The sequence below is a fragment of the Calidris pugnax genome, unplaced genomic scaffold (assembly GCF_001431845.1).
Source record: "Calidris pugnax isolate Ruff unplaced genomic scaffold, ASM143184v1 scaffold42, whole genome shotgun sequence".
NCBI lineage: Eukaryota > Metazoa > Chordata > Aves > Charadriiformes > Scolopacidae > Calidris > Calidris pugnax.
Genome location: NW_015090920.1, coordinates 5,124,617 through 5,150,005, shown reverse-complemented (window position 1 = coordinate 5,150,005; position 25,389 = coordinate 5,124,617). Strand labels below are relative to the sequence as shown.

The following is a 25,389-nucleotide window of genomic DNA, read 5'->3' as shown; positions in this document are numbered from 1 at the left end:
CACTGTACTGTAAGTTACAGTAGAGTTTCAGTGTTTTATAATTATACTATCCCAAACCTATAGCAAATAATTTGGAAGCAGATGTTACTGCAGGTTAGTGCAGTCTGTCAGTCAAGGTTATTACGTATGTTTTATTTACGCTTTCTGGTATTAAAAACATTTTTTTTAGAACAAAACTTGCCATTCTTACTGGGATTGTTTAGTCTGTTGGTGTATGGTTTTAAGTGAATTTTACACCCTAAATCCACTATTAGGATCTAATTACATGGGGCTGCCTTGTTTGACCTCGGCTTTTTGTTCTTGTTGCCTCTTCCAGTAGGGTGGTCTTCAGCTGACATACCTGAAAGGCCAGACCTCCCATTGCTGCGCTCACGGTTGGCTGTTTTCAAGTATGGAAAAGGGTCAAGACTGCGTTTGGTTACTGGTGAAAGTAACCAGAAAACTATAAAATACTTTTGTCAATTGGCACGCAGTTGAAATTAAACAGACTGTGGCCAAGGGATATAGTTTTTTGGTAACGCTTTCTAGAAACATGGGATAATTTTCATTCAGGCAAAGTTTTTGAGTTTTGTTGGTTTTCAGTCTCACACCATTGCAGGCTTTTAAGTTAAAAATAATGAGTTACTTCCACAAAGGAGCACTGCAGCTCTTGTTACCAGTTCATGCTAATTTCACATTACACATTACACATTAAAATTCCGTGGATTTGGCAAACTTTCATGCAAGGCTTTATTAACAAAATATTAATTGCTATTCACATGCCAAATTTTTTTGCATGCTAATATTTTGTTGCTCCTTTTAATGACTCCCCCTTGGTATGTGCCATAGAAATACCTCAGTTACAGGTGTAAACCCTAGCACAATAAGCTTTCTAGAACACAAAATAAAGATGCTACAGGTGGGCTATAAGCGTCAGATATAAAGTCAGTCATCAAAGTATTGATTTGTCACATCTTAGAAATTAATTACTTAGTAACAGAATCCCTGTGAGAGGTGGCCCCTGGCAGACTAATCAATTTGCAGAGAGCCTTCCAATCATGGGGCAGTGTAAAAGAACAAAATTATCATTCCTTGTGGTAGCCCCTTGCTGGAAATAAATAACTTCATGCAAAAACCAGTCTTCTTCTGCTACTGGTCATTTGTAAGCTGCTGCGAGCTTATGAAATTATTCTTTTATTCTAAATAATAAATGTTAAATTAAGATGGCAGGATTTTAATTCTTTTGATCTTTGTAGAGAACTACTGCATAATCAAAGTGCTCTCAAACATAATCATGACCCTGATTTCCTTGTCTCAAATATAGCTTAAGAAAGAAACCTTCTACTTGGCTATTGCTAGCAGTAGAAGAAAATTCAAAAGAAGTGGGCGGGTTAAAACATTAGAGGCTCAGAGGATCAGGGTAATCCAGAGAACCCTTTGTATTAGTCCTCAGTACTCAGCAATGGGAAAGTCCTATCCTAAACCAATCTCTTACACGCAATAAAAATGAGGTGTTAAACTGAGGTGATATATGCTGAATTGATAAATATGATCAACACAGAGGTTCTGAATCTGTCCATCATCAAGGCAGTTTGAAACACAGAACTCAAGGTATCACAGGCAACTTTTGTTCAATTCCTCCAAATACTTCTTGTCAATAACTAAATAGCGTCCCATTAAAGCCCAGAATAAAATAACCCTTCTCTTTGTAACAAGGTTGGTATAAAGATACATTAGTACTTGGGAGCTGTTAGAGAATGAAGTGATAAATCAGAACAGAAAAGTTAAAAATGAATGTAAATACCAAGTGTGTGAGGTGCTGCAAAATACACATATCTGCCTTTTACCAAAACCGAGTAAAGTGGAGAGTACAGGTAACAGCATGTTTAGCTTTGAGAATGGAGGGGATGTGGGGAAACCCTAAGAGTTACAAACACATAACAACAGCACCAGGTAAATTAGTTCAACTAGCAGACAAAATAAGACTTTCTGAAGTTAAAGTTGTGTCTCTGAAAAATATATCTAAAATATAATATAAAAAGAAAGTCAAAAAAATATTATCACAAGTAAACTAATTAGGAACTAATGAGAAAGTACAGGGAGAAAGACTTAAGTACTTCTCAAATAAAAGGTAGGTGTCCTGAAGGCCAGGGCAAATACTAGCATCTTATAAATGATCTTTGTGACCAAAAAAGAAAACATTTTTTTTTCTATTTTTCTACTTTCTATTTTTTCGGTCTTGCTTTCTGTTCCTACAAATACATACTAATATCAGCCACAACAACATTGATGAGTACACAGGAGAAATAGCTAGATAAGGAGTGATATAGAAAATGTGTATAGGTCCAAACATTCTGGTTAGTCAATAACAGAGAAAATATGAGACAAATCCATTAGAAAAGAAAAAGTAATAATTTTCAAGCACGATGAGAGGAGAAAATCAGCTGTGGACAATATTAAAAATGCATATTTAAGTAAGAAAGATCTGTTGATAAGTTCGTATCAGCTGTAATTTAAACATTACCAGCTGCTCTTTGAAAACCATAGACAGGGACAGACCAAAAGTAAGAAAATAAACGTTGGAAGGTGGCAGAACAGCCATAACAGGGCTTTGTAAGTCTTCTTTTAGAATATTTCGATTGTGGTCATTTTTATCTCCAAGCAAAATATACATAAAATGAGATTTAAGGAGAGTACTCAAACTGACAGACAACGCAAAAGATTTCCATTTAAAAGATAGGACTAAACCCAGAAAAATTTCTAGGGCAGTCACACAGTGCTGTCTCCCCTATGAAATTTTAAGCATTTGCCACTGTGGATGCCAGGATTCCAAAGGGGATGAATAATTCTTTTGCCCAGGATGGCTCACTGGAGCCAGCAGGTGATTTTTAAGGAAGAGGGCAGAGCTTAAGTAAGTGTCCTTGCACACGTAAGAGGACTTCCTCTTCCTCTCCTTTTAACACCTTATAGATCTGGATTTCAATATGTTTCATATCAACAGCCAGAATTGCTGTTTTCCGTTGGATTGAAACTTGAACTTGATTCAAACCATCTCACTCCTCTTTGGTGCCCCTCCAGGGTATGCAATTCCGCTTATCATCCTTTCCATCATCACCTTCTGGGATTTCCGCTATCGGGGAGTATTTCCAAACAGACTGATTTCAAACACTAAGGGACAATATCTAGGTCATACCTCATCTTGACTTTTGTTCGGGCTCTTTACAAAAACATTGGTGATTTTATTTTTTAATATGAGTGCTTGACGGGATGATAGAAGAACATTTATGAATGTGTAGTGCTCTTGAAGACTTTAATTACTATGTAAATAGAAACTCGGAAACATACGGTCTTAGACTAATCTGCATCAAGATACTCGGTTCTGGTGGGCTATAGATATACTCTGAAGCTACTACTGGAAACTGTGTAGAATGAGCCAATTTTGGTGGTGAATGCTCCCACCAACCCAGGTGGGCCATATGATTTCTTTCTGTTCAGAAAGTTACTATCCCTTAAGTCATTTGAGGGAATGGAAAGCCAGAATTAATGTCTAATTATGTTTAGTTTAGCCGGAGCATGCAAAATTCTTATCTCATTTACCAACCCACATGCAGTTACTATTCCCATAAGAGACACTAAAGAGAAATTAGAGCTTTTTGCGAATACCAGTCTAGAGAGTTTCACTTTACAGAAGTACTTCACAAAAACTCCTTTGTAACCACGATGGAAAAACTTAAGGATTTTTTTCAATCACATCACAGCTCACTGACTGTAAAAGTTTTTGTTTTGGTTTGGGATTTTTTTCCCTTTTTTTTTTTTTAGTCTTTCTAACGTTGGCTATTAAGGACTTCTCACTTTTTATCGCTTTATAAGGAAAAAAACAGCTCAGTTTATCTTTTGCTTATTTTCTGGAGCCTGCAGGAAGCCTCTGCCATCCTAAAGAAAGTCATACATAATAGAGCAGCTTTAGCCCAGTAAGCCAGTCTTTCCCAATTCATCAGTCAAAGTGTTATGCAAGTGGCCCCCTAAATTGATAAATTCCCACAGTGCCTGTTGACCCAGCTGCCAAGTGCTCATGCAGCAGGTGTTGTTTTCATGACCACCCTGACAGTAATACAAACTGTTTAGCAGTTGCATTGACCTCTTAGCTATTAACATCGATACAGGCTTCACGAGGGACTAGTTTTCAAACATGACAGAATTTCTTAAGACTAGAGGTCATGAACAAGTATACCATATAAGAATAAATTTGATATGCTGCTGAGTTTAAATCTTAAAAGCCGTGAGTTTTTTCCACATTATTCCCATGCAGTAAATCTGGAGACAACTAACGAGCTTTTGGCATCTCTCCCAGGACTAAAGGTATACTTTTTAATTTTAGAAGCTGTACCTGAAGAGATGTTATATTTATTCTATGACAACTAGTAAATTTACTCTATGACAAGTATGAAACAAAATTATATTTTCTTGACATTTTCCCTTATAAAGGAAAAAAAGCCAAACAACTACTGCACAACTTTTGGTGATATACTTCGGCATCATTCTAATACCTCATATCTTGCGTGCAGTAAATTGAAGCATAACATTCTTTTGGTATATTTTGTACCACAATCAGGATTTCTACAGCCACATCTCTTGTTTGAATTTGAACATCCAGGAATTTTGTCTGGGTTTTTTTTTCACTTTAGTGGGAAAGTAGAGATTTTTGATATTGTGTCAAAGGCACGAGGGAGGAATTTGTTTTCGGTTCAGTACCATTGTGTTATTGCTGAATTTGACCCTCCATTTGCATTGATCTATGTGGGTCTGAGTTAACAGCCTAGTGCATACAGCAACTAAATCACTCTGTGCGTTTAGTGGAACGGTGAAGAGATGCACTAAAGAAAGCATGAAATCCTAAGCAATTCCAGGATGAGTTTTAACCTATTAAAGCCTGCTAGACTGTTACACGCCCTCCAAGCTAACAGCAGAGGCTGCTTTCTTGTACCAGCTACAGTAATGCAGCAAAAATGGTTTTACACAACGCACAGGCAAGAATTCCCAGCTCACTGCACACGTCAGCGACGGGACCCAGCGAGGGCCCCAGCCCCCAGTACAACTTTCCCTCCATGTTCCATACATTTAGAGTTGTTACACAGTTTCATGAAAGCATGTTTTAACAAGCAAGATATACTGTACTGTACTGTATATATGAACAGCTCTTTAAGATAACTAGAATTGTACAGTCCATATAAATAGTCATTATCAGCTACATTTTTGGCTGACTTTCTGCGGACCAAGTAGTGCTTACTGTAAGAGTAAGCAAGCTGTACCCTTTAGAGTTTTATAGATTGAGGGAGACAAGGAAAAAAAATTCTCTCTAGCCCGCAGTGGGGCTCCATCTATTCCCCTCCATTTTCCACATCAAGAGACAGAGCGAAGCACTAGTTATATAAACAAAATCAGAGGCTTGTCTAAGTGCTGGAAAGATCAAGTCCCAACAGTCAGCTTCAAGCCTTATGTTATCTTTGTGAGATTCCGTTCAACTTGGGCAGAGCCTGAAAATTTCCACCCCTTTAAAGCCTGAAGGATGCATTGTGTGAGTATTGTGGGGCAGAGACTTTCCCTTGATGCTTGTTGGCCCCGTAAGGGCACTCAAACCCTGAGAAAGAAGCGTGGCTTTTCCCGTAGTACGGCTCAGGAAAACCAGTAACTCTTCTCACACACCAGAAGGATTCTGCTGCAGCTGCATTTGTATTCCTCTTCTCCTAAGGCACTCTGCCAGCCAGAATTTTTTCCATCTTTGTTTCTACTCCACCCCACCATTAATAAATATTATCCGAGGCTGATGAGTGCAAGTTATTGATTGATGGCAGAATAAAAGGCAAGGTTATATTCACAAGTACCAAGAGTGCTAGAAAACTTTAAATCATAAAGTGACCGGCCATGCTCTGCTGGATACAAAAAAGTATGATTTCTGCCTCCCTAATTAAATGCAAATAAAAAAACCCCCTATATACTCCAGGACTATCATAGATAAATAATTTATATCTATTAATAAAATAAACCATTATTTTCACAAATAAAATACCTCCGTGACTTATGAGGTCATTCTTTGCTAAAGATATGCCACTGGAGCTCTTTTCCAAGAGATGCTCCAGAAGCCTAAAGTTATGCTTCCCGCTAAACAGAGTACTCTACCTGTGTTTGAGCAAGAAAAAGAGAAGACTCCCATTTAAAGTAACTTGAAAGAAATGCACTTCAACACATGAAGAAAGAATATTGTCTTCTATGGAGCTGGCTATAGAGAAATAACTCAAATTTAGATTTATTTTTTTTTTTGCTAGAGGTAGAAATTAGAATACAGACCTTTTTACTTTAAATCTAAACAAGTCTCCACTGAAAATCATATAATTTGGTAGAACGGTTTCCAAGCCAGCATTGCCTCTGAATCTTGCATATAATTATTACATGTAGGAACTTTCTTAACCAGATCATGTGTAATGCAGTCAATACTACAGAACTGGAATTCCTTACAGGTCAAAAAAAATAATGCATTATACTTAAAAGACAGCTGTGGAAATACATAAACACAAAACCTGAAAGAGTTTCAAATATGCTGCACGAAAGGTGTCAAAACATGTTTCAAAACCCTTAAATAATGCAGGACCTTAAGTCTGATTCTCAGAAGAGCTTTGGAAATCAGAACTTGGTGCTACACTAGAGATGCGTCTACACATTCTTTCTGTCCTTAACATCTTTGGGGAACCAGTTCTTCTGTACGGATGTTTAAATAATCATGGTAGCAATTAAGACTGAGCAGAGAAAGTGCTACGGTGAAACAAACCAGTGAGCCTGTACTCTATTACTCTGTTTCAAAGAAAAATGCAAGAAAGCCTGTAATGTACCATTAACAAGCTGCATGCCAAAATGCGGGGGGTGGGAGGGAAATGTAAGCCTAGTCAGCTAGTGAGGGACTTCTGTGACACTAGGTATGAGTGCTTATTTTTCTTAAAAATTATTTTTACCCTATCTAATATTACTTTGAATAGCTCCATTGTGCATAGAAATATCTTTTTAAAATCCTACTAGAACATGGGCTTCATTGATATCTTAGAAGCCATGAGTTCAGCTGGTTAATTTTATTTTCTTTACTTAATTTTTTCCCTCGATATTTCTTCTGATGTTGAAATGGGAGACAAACAAGGATGCCCAATTTTGCTCCTCTTTTTTTCTGTCACTGCTTTCTGCACCTCCATCATACCCCTACTTTCTCAGACTCCAAAGACTAGGCTCTTCTCCACATAGGAGTATCAATCTAGGATTTTAATATTTGACAGGGCAATCAGTGCACAAGTTACCATACCAGCTATTTGCATATTATTGGGGTTTTAATGCTGTGTCAGTATAATGAACAAGGTTTGGTTCGGTCCGATTCAGTTCTGTTCTGTTCTATTCTATTCTATTCTATTCTATTCTATTCTATTCTATTCTGTCTCACATGATTTTGTTTTGGTTTGTTTGGATTGTAGTTGGACACTTAGCCAAGGTTTCCACAAAACTATTAGAATCTTTGTCCTGCAAATTTCAAGCTTAGGAACGTATGGCAGTAGTTCAAGCTATTTCCTTGAGAATGAATAATGTTATATTTGCCACTAATTAACTTAATTTGTCATTACGTTCCCATTCAATTACTTGTTTAGATCTCCTGGAAAATCCTGACATTCTTTTCTCAACTTATTCCTGTGGAATCAAACCCCCAGCACAAACAAGAGATGGTACCTGTACTGGGAACCTGTAGCCTTGTAATGATCCTGTCAGTCTCTCACTGCTGAACTCAGACAGCAAATAAAATAAGTGGTCAGCATGAGGACATATAGCTAAATTTGAAAAAAAAACCAACTAATGAATATCTAAAAAAGTGCTGGAAGTCATATCAACAGTTAGGACATGATTAAGTGAAAGGCTTACATAAAACACCTAAGTGTTTTACATATTTAATGCTACAGAAGAAACTACAGTTCCTTAATTACGTTCCCATTCAATTACTTGTTTAGATCTCCTGGAAAATCCTGACATTCTTTTCTCAACTTATTCCTGTGGAATCAAACCCCCAGCACAAACAAGAGATGGTACCTGTACTGGGAACCTGTAGCCTTGTAATGATCCTGTCAGTCTCTCACTGCTGAACTCAGACAGCAAATAAAATAAGTGGTCAGCATGAGGACATATAGCTAAATTTGAAAAAAAAACCAACTAATGAATATCTAAAAAAGTGCTGGAAGTCATATCAACAGTTAGGACATGATTAAGTGAAAGGCTTACATAAAACACCTAAGTGTTTTACATATTTAATGCTACAGAAGAAACTACAGTTCCTTATTTGTCAAGGAAGATAATGTTGTGCTTTTGTAAATTAAAAAGACTACCGGATATGCAAAATATTTTGTAGAGACTGACAGAAAAAATGCATCACATAAGACACCAAGAAGCCCAATAAAAAAGCAGTATCAGAAATATTTAAGTCAGCTGAACTAGAATTTCCTTCATGCATACATTTCACAGAATCAACCACAGAACACCTAGGTTGGAAGAAACCTCTGGAGGTCACCTGGTCCAAACCTCCTGCTCAAGCAAGGCCACCTACAGCCAGTCGCCCAGGACCATGTCCAGACAGCTTCTGAATGTCTCCAAGGATGGAGACTCCACAACCTCTCTGGGCAACTTGTGCTAGTGCTCACTCACCCTCATGGTGAAAAAGACTTTCCTGATGTTCAGAAGCTTAAATAAGCACCCAGAATGCATAATCCAAATATGATTTCACAAAAATATGGAAATAAAAAATCTGTAATGTCAAATTAGACAGAGGTAATACTTCCACAAAGTTATTATGCATGTCATAATGCGTGACATAAAACTTGCTGTTCAGATTACTCTCCCCAGCATGCAACTGGAAATCTAGATCAGCTAGAAAAACAAATAGACACCATCGGATTCTGGACTGAATTATATGACTATTTGCACTCTCTGAAGAAAAGCCACACAATCAGTAGAACTTAGCACGTGTAATATATCTAGAGATACACACTGCCTGTGATAAGCTCCTCAGCAAGCTGGTTTTGCCAGGCTCAAGCTTCAAGAATTCTCCAGGACTATTATTTAATCTCGTATAAGATCTCTGAAGGCAGTTATATGAAAGAATGGCAAATCACACTGTATTTTTCTGTAACGTAACAAATAATCTCTATTTCTATTGGTGTTAGAAAAAAAGCAATCCTTTCAGAACACAGGTTTCTCCCACTGATAACACAAAAAAAGAGAACCAGGTCTTTACTAAAAAACCAAGGTTTTTCTCCTTGACCCCAACTTTTAACTGTCTGCTTGGTTTGTATATTTTTATTCAGGCCTTTAGTCCCTGAAGAATGCAAAAGAACAGCCCAGTCTGCACAGGTACTGACGTCCGAATGCTCAAGGCATTGTCGGAACGGGCACTGCACTCCCACAGGAAAATGCTGCTGTAATCAAGGCTGGGAAGGAGAGTTCTGCAGAGCTGGTTTGTATATAGATTCATAGCAACAAGTGAAAAAAGCACTGACATGCTGTAATTCGCTTTTAATTATTTTCTAAGAGAAATTTTCTATATACATCATTGACCATCACTTCTAAGGCAACATTAAAAAAATATCGATCTCCTAATATGTAGGAGAACAATACGTCTTTAGATAAGGGCAACAGTTAAAATATCTAATATAATATGACCCATTACAGAATGTAATTAGTAGCATAAATATGACAGACAAAAGTATTTTTTTTTTCTCCCCACCAAGATTGTATAATGAAAGGAAACGCAATCAATACATGTTCCGTCTTTGGACATTCAGTTTCCACCTGCAGTGTTCTATTCTATTCTGTCTCACATGATTTTGTTTTGGTTTGTTTGGATTGTAGTTGGACACTTAGCCAAGGTTTCCACAAAACTATTAGAATCTTTGTCCTGCAAATTTCAAGCTTAGGAACGTATGGCAGTAGTTCAAGCTATTTCCTTGAGAATGAATAATGTTATATTTGCCACTAATTAACTTAATTTGTCATTACGTTCCCATTCAATTACTTGTTTAGATCTCCTGGAAAATCCTGACATTCTTTTCTCAACTTATTCCTGTGGAATCAAACCCCCAGCACAAACAAGAGATGGTACCTGTACTGGGAACCTGTAGCCTTGTAATGATCCTGTCAGTCTCTTGCTGCTGAACTCAGACAGCAAATAAAATAAGTGGTCAGCATGAGGACATATAGCTAAATTTGAAAAAAAAACCAACTAATGAATATCTAAAAAAGTGCTGGAAGTCATATCAACAGTTAGGACATGATTAAGTGAAAGGCTTACATAAAACACCTAAGTGTTTTACATATTTAATGCTACAGAAGAAACTACAGTTCCTTATTTGTCAAGGAAGATAATGTTGTGCTTTTGTAAATTAAAAAGACTACCGGATATGCAAAATATTTTGTAGAGACTGACAGAAAAAATGCATCACATAAGACACCAAGAAGCCAAATTTTTCTCAACTTATTCCTGTGGAATCAAACCCCCAGCACAAACAAGAGATGGTACCTGTACTGGGAACCTGTAGCCTTGTAATGATCCTGTCAGTCTCTTGCTGCTGAACTCAGACAGCAAATAAAATAAGTGGTCAGCATGAGGACATATAGCTAAATTTGAAAAAAACAACTAATGAATATCTAAAAAAGTGTTGGAAGTCATATCAACAGTTAGGGCATGATTAAGTGAAAGGCTTACATAAAACACCTACGTGTTTTATATATTTAATGCTACAGAAAGAACACTACAGTTCCTTCTTTGTCAAGGAAGATAATGTTGTGCTTTTGTAAATTAAAAAGGCTACCGGATATGCAAAATATTTTGTAGAGACTGACAGAAAAAATGCATCACATAAGACACCAAGAAGCCCAATAAAAAAGCAGTATCAGAAATATTTAAGTCAGCTGAACTAGAATTTCCTTCATGCATACATTTCACAGAATCAACCACAGAACACCTAGGTTGGAAGAAATAAAAAAGCAGTATCAGAAATATTTAAGTCGGCTGAACTAGAATTTTCTTCATGCATACGTTTCACAGAATCAACCACAGAATGCCCACAAACAAGAGATGGTACCTGTACTGGGAACCTGTAGCCTTGTAATGATCCTGTCAGTCTCTTGCTGCTGAACTCAGACAGCAAATAAAATAAGTGGTCAGCATGAGGACATATAGCTAAATTTGAAAAAAACAACTAATGAATATCTAAAAAAGTGTTGGAAGTCATATCAACAGTTAGGGCATGATTAAGTGAAAGGCTTACATAAAACACCTACGTGTTTTATATATTTAATGCTACAGAAAGAACACTACAGTTCCTTCTTTGTCAAGGAAGATAATGTTGTGCTTTTGTAAATTAAAAAGGCTACCGGATATGCAAAATATTTTGTAGAGACTGACAGAAAAAATGCATCACATAAGACACCAAGAAGCCAAATAAAAAAGCAGTATCAGAAATATTTAAGTCGGCTGAACTAGAATTTTCTTCATGCATACGTTTCACAGAATCAACCACAGAATGCCCAGGTTGGAAGGGACCTCTGGAGGTCACCTGGTCCAAACCTCCTGCTCAAGCAAGGCCACCTACAGCCAGTTGCCCAGGACCATGTCCAGACAGCTTCTGAATGTCTCCAAGGATGGAGACTCCACAACCTCTCTGGGCAACTTTTGCTAGTTCTCAGTCACCCTCATGGTGAAAAAGACTTTCCTGATGTTCAGAAGCTTAAATAAGCACCCAGAATGCATAATCCAAATAGGATTTCACAAAAATATGGAAATAAAAAATCTGTAACGTCAAATTAGACAGAGGTAATACTTCCACAAAGTTATTATGCATGTCATAATGCGTGACATAAAACTTGCTGTTCAGATTACTCTCCCCAGCATGCAACTGGAAATATAGATCAGCTAGAAAAACAAAGACACCATTAGATTACTCTCCCCAGCATGCAACTGGAAATCTAGATCAGCTAGAAAAACAAATAGACACCATCGGATTCTGGACTGAATTATATGACTATTTGCACTCTCTGAAGAAAAGCCACACAATCAGTAGAATTAAGCACGTGTAATATATCTAGAGATACAGGCTGCCTGTGATAAGCTCTTCAGCAAGCTAGTTTTGCCAGGCTCAAGCTTCAAGAATTCTCAAGGACCATGATTTAATCTTGTAGAAGATCTCTGAAGGCAGTTATATGAAAGAATAGCAAATCACACTGCATTTTTCTGTAACGTAACAAATAATCTCTATGTCTACTGGTGTTAGAAAAAAAAGCAATCCTTTCAGAACACAGGTTTCTCCCACTGATAATACCAAAAAAGAGAATCAGGTCTTTACTAAAAAACCAAGGGTTTTCTCCTTGACCCCAACTTTTAACTGTCTGCTTGGTTTGTATATTTTTATTCAGGCCTTTAGTCCCTGAAGAATGCAAAAGAACAGCCCAGTCTGCACAGGTACTGACGTCCGAATGCTCAAGGCATTGTCGGAACGGGCACTGCACTCCCACAGGAAAATGCTGCTGTAATCAAGGCTGGGAAGGAGAGTTCTGCAGAGCTGGTTTGTATATAGATTCATAGCAACAAGTGAAAAAAGCACTGACATGCTGTAATTCTCTTTTAATTATTTTCTAAGAGAAATTTTCAATATACGTCATTGACCATCACTTCTAAGGCAACATTAAAAAAATATCGATCTCCTAATATGTAGGAGAACAATACGTCTTTAGATAAGGGCAACAGTTAAAATATCTAATATAATATGACCCATTACAGAATGTAATTAGTAGCATAAATATGACAGACAAAAGTATTTATTTTTTTTTTCTCCCCACCAAGATTGTATAATGAAAGGAAACGCAATCAATACATGTTCCGTCTTTGGACATTCAGTTTCCACCTGCAGTGGAAAGTGCATTGTCAGTGTACCAGGTCTTTACTAAAAAACCAAGGTTTTTCTCCTTGACCCCAACTTTTAACTGTCTGCTTGGTTTGTATATTTTTATTCAGGCCTTTAGTCCCTGAAGAATGCAAAAGAACAGCCCAGTCTGCACAGGTACTGACGTCCGAATGCTCAAGGCATTGTCGGAACGGGCACTGCACTCCCACAGGAAAATGCTGCTGTAATCAAGGCTGGGAAGGAGAGTTCTGCAGAGCTGGTTTGTATATAGATTCATAGCAACAAGTGAAAAAAGCAGTGACATGCTGTAATTCTCTTTTAATTATTTTCTAAGAGAAATTTTCAATATACGTCATTGACCATCACTTCTAAGGCAACATTAAAAAAATATCGATCTCCTAATATGTAGGAGAACAATACGTCTTTAGATAAGGGCAACAGTTAAAATATCTAATATAATATGACCCATTACAGAATGTAATTAGTAGCATAAATATGACAGACAAAAGTATTTATTTTTTTTTTCTCCCCACCAAGATTGTATAATGAAAGGAAACGCAATCAATACATGTTCCGTCTTTGGACATTCAGTTTCCACCTGCAGTGGAAAGTGCATTGTCAGTGTCAAACAGAAGTACCTTGTTAGGAAAGACCATAAATCAGACCGGCAGGTCATTATTGCAGATTTTGCACTTCACTAATTTAATGCAAATACTTGAGGTTTGGTACACGCTTAGTTTTGATCCTACGAAATAAAATGGCTCTAGTTTGTTAAAGAGAATTCTATTTACAACTTATCACAAAGCAGCTAATAATCAGAACATTATTGTAATCCATTATTAATCACAGTGCTTTTATGAAGTCCTATCTTGTTGCCGTAGCATCTCTTTTAAAAGTCACTTGAAAAAGTGACTGTGCTCTAACTAGATGTTGGGTATGTCACCAAAGGGGTGAGACAAATGAACCTGGAGTGCCCCAGCTGTGCTATTGCTGTCTCACAGAGGCTGTGGTTATGCCTGAGCTGGGCAACTCTGGCCTATGCAGATCTTCAGAGCAAGCCTGGGTACCAGGAGGTGCTCTTCAAGCATCAGCACAGTCTTCTGACTGAGTCTATCTGCTCAGAGAGTTTGACCAGATGCCTATACAAAGAGATACGGTTAACGTGACAGTAGTAGAACTCAAAAGAGGAAAAGAGTCACAGAGTAAGACAAAACAAGTATCACACAATAGACAAGGGGTAATTCAGGTTGGAAGGGCACTCAGGAGGACCTTGATGAAGCAGGGTCAGCTATGAGGTCCTGATAGTCTGGAGTGTAAATTTCAGGAAGTTCTGGCTTTTTAGTGATGAGCAGGAGTGACTTAGTTTCGATTAAAATGAAATAAATCACTAATATATCTTACTTGCAACATTCATGAGCTGACCATCATACAGCCATCAACAAAAGCAGGTTGGAGAAATGGATGAGGTCATCTGGCCAAATAGCCCAATTCCAATTGTCAGTCAAGATTTCCTACATTTAGAGAATAAGGCCCATTCTACAGCCCTTGTCCAAGTGGAACTTAAAGTAAAAACCATCTCCACTGTGAACATAAATGGGTCTTGAATAATCTGCTTTGTTTAAAAACTGATAGATAATTTGGTAGATGCAATATACAAGAAAGCTACAGAAAATATGTGGACTGAGGATATTTCTTCCCTGTATCCCACTCAGCACATAATAGAGATGTTTTATGTTGGAACTCAAGCTATGATTAAAATTTAAATAAGAAAAATTACCTTACAAGGCATCAGTTTCCTTCTAGGGTAATTAAGAAACTCATGAGTAAAATCAAGAAACCTGGTTTTATGTAATGAATTATAAATCTCCATAAATCCATATTACAGCTTTATTGTAATAGATAACATTAAATGGCAAAATGTCTGCAAAAAGAACAATATATTTAATTTATCACAGTGCTGTGACTCTACCGCAGCAGAAAATACTTCCACAGCTAAAATTATTGATTGTTAGCTTTGCTAACACTGGCTACAATTTAAAATAGCATTTATAGTTGAAAAACTTAAGCAAGCTGATTAACCTAGAACTTCATAGGTAAATTGTCAGGCATCTGCTAAAAAGAGAGAGAAAACTTTAACCAACTTCAGGGCTCTGCTGGGTTGCCAGCAAGAGAAATGGGATGAGACAGGCCACCACTCTTTAAAAATCTAGATGTCTAGTTTTCAAACGGTAAGTTATTTGGGGCCTGAAAGTCCTTTGAGATGGGTCTTCTACACACTCCAAAATCAAGCATGAGTATGGGAATTGGACATTTTCAAAAATCTGCTTTTTTGAGTTTCAGTCTGTCCTGGGTGATGCCCTCCCAGACATACAAAATTATTTCCTCCCCCTAATATTCTAAAGCTTTAAAAAATATGGTTTCAAAACGTCTAATATTTCATCCTTTCTCTTTTGTTTTTAATTTCTGTGCTTTACCACTGTAAGTGTAGAGAAGCTCTTAATGAATGCGTACTGTATCTTTTTGGTTTGTGATGTTCTAAACAAATGAGAAAATCGCTCTTTTTCTACCCACAGCAAAATGTGACCCAGCCTGTCGACATGGAGGTGTCTGTGTAAGGCCTAATAAATGCTTATGTAAAAAAGGCTATCTCGGCCCCCAGTGCGAACAAGTGGATAGAAACATCCGAAGAGTGACAAGGGCAGGTATTCTTGATCAGATCCTAGACATGACATCCTATTTGCTGGATCTAACCAGCTATATTGTATAGTTTCTGGGACTATTTGGAAACTACACTTTCAACGGGCATTTGTTTTGAATCCTGTCGTTTTTAAAAGACTGTTATCCTGCAACAAATACCGGTGATTTGATTTACTTTATTAATTTAAGTATAATATCCACAAATGTGCAGATAATTTCTTTGTATGTGTGTAAATATTTCCGTACGTCCCCACAGACGTACCGATACCCAATAGGTGCACACATACCCACGCACGCACTATGGCAAACACAGTTTGACAGCTAGTGGAATTTTTTTTTAATATTTATTTCTTCATGAGAAATAGTTTACAAAGTAATTCCACTGTAAACCACGTTTTGGTCAAAGGACTTTTGCGATGTCTTAATGGATTCTTTGACATCCCAGAGATCTCGTGTCTGTACCTATCTGATTATAGCAATAAGAGCGCAGCTTTCAAACACGGCTGTACGAACTGCTGGACTTAATAAAATCCAGTTGTAACAGTTTCTGAGGTGAGCTGAACTGAACTACATCATCAGACAGTATTTCAGAACTCCTTAATGCATTCCTATCTAGGCAATTCATTGTAAGACTGTAACCTTCACCTTCATCAATGTAACTCTATTACAGAATGTTACGCATTTCTTTATCTAGCATAGATGCAAAAATCTGGTTATCGCAGCTTAATATCAAGATTGTTTCAAGTGTTTAATAATTAAATTATATTCGCATATTTCAAAACCAGTCATCCTAGAAGGTCTGCTTTTTATCATATATTTTATTTAACGATGGGCACTGGGTTCATGTTACATATTTATATTATTTTATTTTATTTTTATAATATAGACATCACCTAGATGAGACAGCTTTACCATGTCCTGTAAAATACTAAAGTTACATTTTTCACCAACTTAATTGGAAAGCCGGGGAAAGAGAGAGCAAACACACTCTTTAATGTGTTGTGGATCTAATCTAGAAATGTATCCTTGTGTCAACTTGTATTCATTTACGACGGATGAAAAAAAAAAAACAAACCACCAACGGCCAACCAATCATAATAAAATTCCAGCATATGTTAAAAGTGTTCATAAAGTGATTTTCACTGTAACAGGACGGGCCAGATTTTACAGGAGTAGACTGCTGCTGATTTCCCTCTGAACGGAACGTCCCTGGATGAGAGCTCACACGAGCACGTGTAAGATGGCACTTGTACAAAACATAGAACCATTCTCACCAAATGCAGTTCTAAATGTAAATGTTCCTCCAAGAGCTAACAGAAAACCGAGTCTTTGTAAATGTCTTAATAAATATGGTGTACATGCTATAGTCAGGTTTTCTAAAGTATTAACAGTCTAATTAAATGTATCTTCAGAACTGGTGCCCTCTTATCTCCAGCTCTAGGGCGTTATTGGCAGTTGTGTTGCTCGCTGCTTACCCACTATCAGATTGCCTTTGCACTACCTGGCTTTTATGAGATCTTGCCTCTGAAAAGAAAGCAGAGTAGCCCCAGGATGCACGTCCTATGGTTCTTATAAGCAGCTGCTCACGCGTCAGTGATTTACAACACTTCAGGCAATAAGATCTGAAAGACTTTAGCCGTATTACTCTCCAATTATCAATTATTAGCAAAATTACCTCTCCAGGGCAGTGACATGCAACGAATTTTCCTTTACAGAAAGTTGTCAGTCCTCGTTTAGCAAGTATTAAATCCGAAAGTACAGCATGACTGATAACTTGCATTTCTCTGTCTTACGCATTCCAGCTCAGAGGAAGAGAAAATTACATTTGCCTTCCATATATGTTTGCTTGGGTTTCGAGTGACCTCATGCCAAATGGAAACTGGTTGAGAAACCTTGGTTAAGTGCTCAGCGAACAATGGTCTGCATTAAAAAGTGCATGCATAATTTTGCACAATGTAGATCCAACTGACAGTCCATTGAAAGACGTCTCGGGATTAAATGAGCATGAAGACCAAATTGCCCTCTCACCCCAGAAAAGGGTGGTCCCTTATAGTCACACGAACACTTCATTGGCTAAGCAGTGTGACCAATCTCAAAATGAACCCTGCGGTAGCATCTGTAGGTTAATAGCAGCTCTTTGTCTCCGCTGCTTTCTGCCTTTAGTCTTTTCCCTGAATTCCATCACAAAAAGTTTTACAATTAAAAAATGTCCTGACAACCATTTTTGTAAATTGACCTTAGCATCTAATCTTTCCTTATTCAACGTGGGTGACAAAAATGTGAACTTCTCATGAATGAGCCAGCTGTCTAAATCTGTCAAATGGCGCAGTTTTATTACACTCTTCATAATCGGCAAAGCAAGAAAGTCACTGAAGTATTTTAGCAACATTAAAATATCTGACAGAGATAACAACTTTAACACTTTCTTTAAGGAAATATATTTAAAAATAAACCCAACTTTTAACTCCACTGTGACACATTATTTTCAACAACCAGCTGGGGAGTTGTGATAGTTCTTTTCTCACAGCTTAGTTCCTGGAGACTCAAAAAATACCACGGATGGTACTTAAATTGAACATCCCCAGTAATATATATGCCAGAGTCATGCAGAGCAGGGGTAAAAATAATCTTAGAGTTTTGGTCTTAATAATAAAGACAATTTAGTTTACTAGTGAAATCAGAAAATAAAACTCCAGTAAAAGCTAAGAATTAGATCCAGTCCTCATTCAAATCAATGGCAAAAACTCACATCAGCTGCACCCAGAAAATCGCTTTCAAAAGTTAAGAAAAAAAACACTTCAGTTTATTTTTTTTTAGAAAAATACTAATTCCATCAAAACGAAGAAGTAATCTAAATGAACATTAGAGGGAGAGGGAAGACAGTTTGCGGAAAGTGTTTTGCTTCATTTTTAAATCATCTTTTCTATTATATAAAAGCAAGCATCTGCATTAAGCCCACATGGGTACATAGGAAGTCCCAGTGGAAAAAAAGCATTCTCAAAAAAAAAAAAAAAAAAAAAAAGACACACAAAATCCTAGCTGCTTATTTATCAAAAGAAATTATACTATTAAAAAGAGTGAGTAAACCCCAGGCCTAGCCACCCAAGATGCTAATATAAAAAGGGCAACTGCAGTAATTGCCCTGAGAATTGGCATACAAAAAAAAAAAAAAAAAGGTCTGTAGAAAGCCCGTTGCCAGTTAGGTCATTCTGCAGCCATTCTCACACAACCTCCGAGAGAGCCCCAGAATAAAACTGAGCTTATAAATGAAACTAGATAAATGAGGCAATTAGATAAGGGCCTCCAGAAGGGATTTTATGTATGTGTTCAAGTTGTCTCTGTCTCTCTCTCTCCTAATCTTTTATTCCATTCATTTCTTTCTTTATTCAGAGATACTGCCTCTCTGTTCCCAACACATTGTACATTTCAAGCATTCTTTGAGGCTTTCTACTGTTAAAAGAGAACAAACATACCTGTTGCAAGAAGTGTAACTCCATTCCTGAATGTCTGCTAGTTTTCAACGCTCATTTTATTATTTTTGGACAGAAAATCTTCCTCTTTCTCTTTTTAAATGCCACTGATCAGAAAGAAGGCGTATTGCTGGAATATAAGGAGAAACTTTTTTACTCCATAGATAAGTAGGGATACAAAAAGATGTTATGTAAAATCAGCCCCAAATTGTTTCACATCATTTGAGGAAAACAGTAAACTCATTTTTCTAATTTGTCCAATAAGAAATATTAACTCAAACTCTCCCCATCAAGGAAACAAATTTCTTCCGTTAACAGTCAGGGACGCAGATGCAAACCCTTTGTACCTTTAAATCCACACAGGTAATTCTATTTCATGCAAACAAAGTGTAAATTAGGTATAAAGAAGAGTAAAAATCCTATATTGCCAACATGACACCTCTGTTTATCTCCTTCTTCCATTCACTTCTCCACATTTTGGATTTGCAGCTCCTTCCTTTCTAGAACCACAGCAAAGGTCAGTAATCCCCAGTTGCTGCAGGTGATGCTTATTATTTTTGAAACTGCTTAATAGAGGCTTCCCAGCAGGTTGAAGTTTTTATCTTTCTTTTCATTCATTCCACAGAACTTGGTTATTTTATAGTGACTTCTAGTACTGTATCTTAGCTGGACATTTTCAGTTCAGGAGTACCAGCCCCAAGCAGGCTGAAGCTGGAGGAAGGGAGAAAGCTGTGGGGCACTCTACAGGCACTATGCTTATCAGAAAGTCACCCATTTCAATCCAATAATCAGGTGCCTCAAGTAAAAAGCAGAGTGATATTCCTGGGATGGTGAAAGGGTTTGCTTTTCTCTAATCTGGGGTTAGAAATGAGGACCTTTTAATGTACAAATATGCAAAATGGAGATTCTGAAAACACTAGAAAATAATTTTTTACAGGTGTAAAGTCCCACTAGAGTGAAAATAAATATTCATATATGCAATTCTACTTGCATCCATGAAATAGGCCTTTATAAGATTGGGTATACATGGAAAAAACAACTCCAAGGACATCCCGCTCTGCTTATTTTTCCTTAATTATGTAAATCCTTTAAAAGACATTAATGCATTTTAGTTTACAATGCTTTAGTTTAACTGTGTATCAATTAGGAATTATACCATTTTGATCTTCTATCCAACTTAAAAGGTGATCTTTGTCGCAGAAAAAAACCAGAAGGGAGTAATGAAATAAATAAAAACTAATTTTTCCCGTTTAGCTATTAAAAAATTGACCAATATTTTATTTTTATCATTTTTTAAAAATTAACTAAGACTCTCGCCAAAAAGGCAAACAATCCTTTAGATTTATTCTAAGCCAAATTTGCAGAAAACATGTACCAAATTATCTGGGTTCTGGCTACAAAAAAAACTGATAAAATATTTCCATAAGTAATTTCAGGGCAAAACATTGCAGAGCGTTTTGCTAAAACGTTGATTCATTACAGCAGAGTAATTCAGTGAAATAAGACACGTGTACTTTTTAGGATATAGGTGTGAAACAGCAGAAAGCACCTGAAAGCTTAGCACAGGATTACTTTAATCTTTGAGGGCCTGACTCGAAGTCCATTGATGTCAACCGAAAATCTCCTATTGACTTCATTAGTTATAGGATTAAGTCCTTAAAAGATATCCACTTAGCTGGCAGAAGATCTTAACTTCAGACATCAGTGCACACATGACCTCTCTGTGTCTGCATCTGCAGTCATTAGGCACGCTGAGGTTTTCTGGAATAAGGCTGCAGAGTCAGCCCTGTGTGAAGCCCTACGGAGCACATCCCACTTAAAAGACGTACGGAGCGTATCCAGTCCTCCTGGGTTTCCTTACAGGGATTGCCAACACTTAACGCAAGGGGGCTATTCAATCTGCCAGACTTCTTGGTACTTGGTTTAAAATGCTGATCAACTAGCTCTCATTTTTTCTCTTTCACATACATGTTTCAAATTTTCAAATATATAAGCGTATGCCTGTAAGCAGGAAAGTAATTAAAATCCCAAGTCAGTGGCCCTGTTGTATGAAATAGCCACGGTAAGGCAGGGCCCAAAGTTGTGCCCACAGCTGCTCACAAAGATCCACGGGAGAGTTCCCTCAACTGTTTTGAGCCCAGTATTGCAAAGGCTGCATTGAGCGGCGTTGGGCACATTTTCAAACTTTTCTTTCTGTATTTAATAGGGACAGTGTCATATTTCAACTAAGACTACATCCGCTTGCCTTTGTACTCGTTGATTTCAATTTCGACTCTGCACACAGAATTTATCCTGCTGTAAAATGCACAACCTCCAAACAATCTTAGCAATTAACTGCACAGATTTACATTGGGCAGACTGACTAATCAGATAGTATCGCTAACGCCTTATCTGGGATATAGCACTGTACCAGTGGTTCAACTGACACAACAACCTTTTTCCTTCAGTTCATTTACGAGTTATTAATAATTACTAATTTGGTCTATATATTAGCAAAGGATTATTATGTTGTCCCATAACCCAAAGAAAACTCCCACAGGCTGCCACAGGACGTTTTTCTTCACATTACACCGTACGTTTTGCTTTCAAAGCCAAGCGACACACCTGCTTACCAGAGTGCCCAGTACTAAAAATATATCATCCTAGTGATCATTTCATGCTATAGGAACTCACAAAAACATAATATTCTGTGTTACGTACATTTAATGTGTGTCTTTACCTATTGTCTGGTGTACACGCACTGGTTTCCACAATCAAAAATGCCAGAACTTATTGCTAAGAATGTGCACAAACAGCAAGATGCATTATTGGAGAAAGTTCTATTTCTACTGATAAAACCCAACTTTCCATCTGCTATAAGTGATCAATAGGGTCCATATGTATCATATAGTTAAGCTCCTTTTACAATCTATGACATTATTCCATTTATTTTCATTTTGCAATAAAAACCAAAGTAAAAAAAAAAAAATATTTAAATGAAAAATTGCTTAAATTCCCAGGAAACTTCAGAAAGAAGGCACCAGCTAAAGCATGTGAATATACGTGGTGGCTGTGTTCACAGTATTCATCTTGGGTGGAAAGAAGGCAGAGAGAGGTGGCTGCTTTGGAGGGTTTTTTTTTAAAGTAGGATAAATTTTGCTGTAGAACAAAAAGGTGATTTGCATCACAAGGCAGTAACAAACCAATCCCATTTTCTGAATATTCCTAGGAGGAGCCGCTGAAAGGAAAATGTTATAGGTGGAGTCAAAACTTAGAATGCAGAGTGAACTTAATTCATATCAAGATATACTGAGACCAGAAACCATCTGGTACTAAGTCCCCAGATGTATCTTGTAGTGATCTCTGTTAATACCAGAAGCAGTAACCCTACCCTGTGAATTATTGAGAAATACTATTAGCTGTCCCCCACAAAATATCCCGTGGAATTAAAACTTCAATTCCCTTTTGAGAGAAATTAGATGGTAATGGGAGCCAAGCAGAAAAGGAAAAGGAAATAACAAAATTCTGTCACTTGAGAACATTAGTGTTGTGATACTCCTCTGTTCAATTAGTTTTATTTTATAGTAGCTGTCAGGTACTGTATGTACATTTGAAATGTGGAAAAATAGCTTAGAAAATATCATTCAAACTATGTTTAAGTATCTTCTATAAACTGTATTATACTACTAAGCATATACAAACACCCATCTAGCAGAGCACTGGAGCACACAAGTAATTTTAAGCATATGAGTCTCACTGAAGTCATGTGCTTAACGTTATTAATATAATTAAGTGCTTTCTTGGTTTGAGACCTTACAAGTCTTTGCAAGTCTACCTACATAGACTACGTATGCTGTATGTGTATTTCTCTTTAGGGAGACAGCATGGCTGAAGTTCACAACGAGACAATTAATTCAGTTACTGTCTGTCACAAACTCCATATAACCTGAATTATTTGCATCTTTGTGCCTCCACTTCCCATCTGAAAATTAGTGAAATCAATCCTTGTAAAGCGCTTTGAGCTCTTCAAATGAAAAGTGCTATAAAAAGTACAAATTATTATTATATTATTGAACACCATGTATGTATACACACTATTATGTAATATATAATATATGTATAATGCATATAAATTCTAACAAATGTATTTGTGTAATATCTGAGAAATGGAACAGTTGTATCTGGAAGTGATAAATGCATAGAGTTGGATTTATTGTTAATCTGTGGATTTAATGATTTTTTTTAGACAAAAGGATGTTTAAGTGTATAATTGCTTTTCTTAATTTAATATATTTATGTAAATGCATGCCTGAAGTTCTGGATAGATAGTTATTCTGTGTCCCTTAAGCTAATAAAATATATTAAACTTTATCTTGCTATATAAGGTACACCTGCTGCTTTAAATCTTTTTTTTAAAATATTTTTGTTATGACCAAATGCATAATTTAAAATTCATGACATTTTAATTTTAATCGGCTCTTTGATCATTGCAGTAAAAGCAAAACGCCAGCATTTTATATATCCTTTGAAATGTACACTAGTTTTATTTATATAAATTCTAAGATGCTTTCATAAAATGTGACTGAACACTGCTATTATTTTTGGAATGGGAAGTTTGGAATGGGGTTTCCTGTTTGCTTCTGGATAAATGAGAGTGAAAATTAAGACCTCCCTACTGAACAGATACCTGTTCCATTGCAAGCAATACGTTAATGCACACGTAGCCTGAACAAGGGGATTTCGTGTACAGGCTTTTCAAATATAGATTCCTTGGAGAATTTGTTCAGTAACAGTGGGAGAAACGTTGGGGGTCATTTCTTTGTTTTGTTTATTTCATATTTTCAGAGAAGCGTGTCATCAAATCAACGTATGTTAAATTCAGATGTACCACTCATTTCCAGAGTTTTAAATAAGGGCTATAAAAAATGGATGCAGAGTGGAATTCTTTCCATTTCTCCCCACCTTAAGTAACAGGTTCTGTTCCATTGAAATCAACACCTAAGCATATACGTGGGAGTAGGGCCAACTCAATATATCCAACTCACTCTATTTTTTTGACACAAAGAACATTTAATCGCTACCCTTAAACGCGAACTACACTTGCAGCTTACATCTGTGAGAGTAAAAACCAGTTTGGACAGGGAGCACTAGAGAGTCAAGGGCTTCTTCACACGCAAAGTTTACCTTCGTGGTTTTGAAACGCTGTTGAATTACTCTTAAACATTTAACTAACCTAAAGTATTGAGCTCATCCTGCTTTTATTTTTGTGACTACAGAATGAAGCATTACTGACACGACGGTATCGATGCTATCTCTACATTTCAGATCTAAGCCAAAATAATCTTGAAATTTTCATGGAATTGTTTTTCCATTTTTCAGCTAGTTATACCATTAGTGATATGGGCTTGTGGCCAGCCAGAGAACTAGGATCCAAGGAAAATTTGAGCTTCACCCAAATTTGAGGGTATTTGAAAACCGTATTTTACTTCAGCTTTTCAATGAATAAATATAGCAGTTGTAGCAATGTTCTTTTAAATACATTTTCTTAAATATTTTCTTCATTTGAAGAAAGGCTCAGAACAAGAAAACAGCTGGAAAACGGCAAATAAAAAAAGAGTGAAGAAATCAATGAGGGTTGTTTCGAATTTTAGTGGGACCTATATATTCACGTAGAACATAAAAGAATTCTGTGAGGTACAGTACATAATTACAATAAATACAGTGCAGCATGTAGTTCTGGTGACATCATGAGTTATTGAGTTTGTTCTTGTAATTTATTAAGACATTATGAAAACCCACTGACATATTTATAAGCCTCGAAATTAACAGTTACCTTTCATTTCTTTTACAACACATAAGACATGAATTTTACTTAAAGAATTAAATACACTCAGCTGTGTACAGCAGGACTGTAATTCTATCTAGAGTTTCTGATGGCATCCTGATCCCAAGGGGCCAAATTCTGCTCTGCCTGTAGATGAATGAAAGAAGGTATCCTTGGCCTCTTGGAAGAGCCTTGTGTGGTTTGTCAGTCATCAGAACTTTCAAAAGGAATTCAAAGCCTAAATGCACAAATCTGGAGCCTTTCATTTTAGTAATATAGTTACTAATAATACCTTTGCTTCAGTTTTTAATCACTGTTCCCCAAATATATACTTCAAATAAGCTTCTGTCCTTTTATTGCCTTCTCTTTACTTCCACATGTAGCTCTGTTCTTTAAGTCCTTTATTGGTTTTTTTTCCTATAGAGATGCTGCCTCTCTGTTCTATTGCACTAAATTTACTACATAT

At 36.8% G+C, this 25,389-nt stretch overlaps 1 protein-coding gene across 1 annotated transcript in view; it reads left to right on the top strand.

The window, feature by feature from the left end:
- Window positions 1–23,480, top strand: part of HHIP (hedgehog interacting protein) — an 81,610-nt gene extending 58,130 nt beyond the window's left edge. Inside the window, exons 12-13 of the mRNA XM_014950095.1 lie at window positions 9,360–9,508; window positions 15,527–23,480. Of these exons, the coding sequence (XP_014805581.1) occupies window positions 9,360–9,508; window positions 15,527–15,720 (343 nt within the window). The 3' untranslated portion in view covers window positions 15,721–23,480. The remainder of the gene's footprint in view (window positions 1–9,359; window positions 9,509–15,526) is intronic.
- The last annotated feature ends 1,909 nt before the right edge of the window (window positions 23,481–25,389 follow it).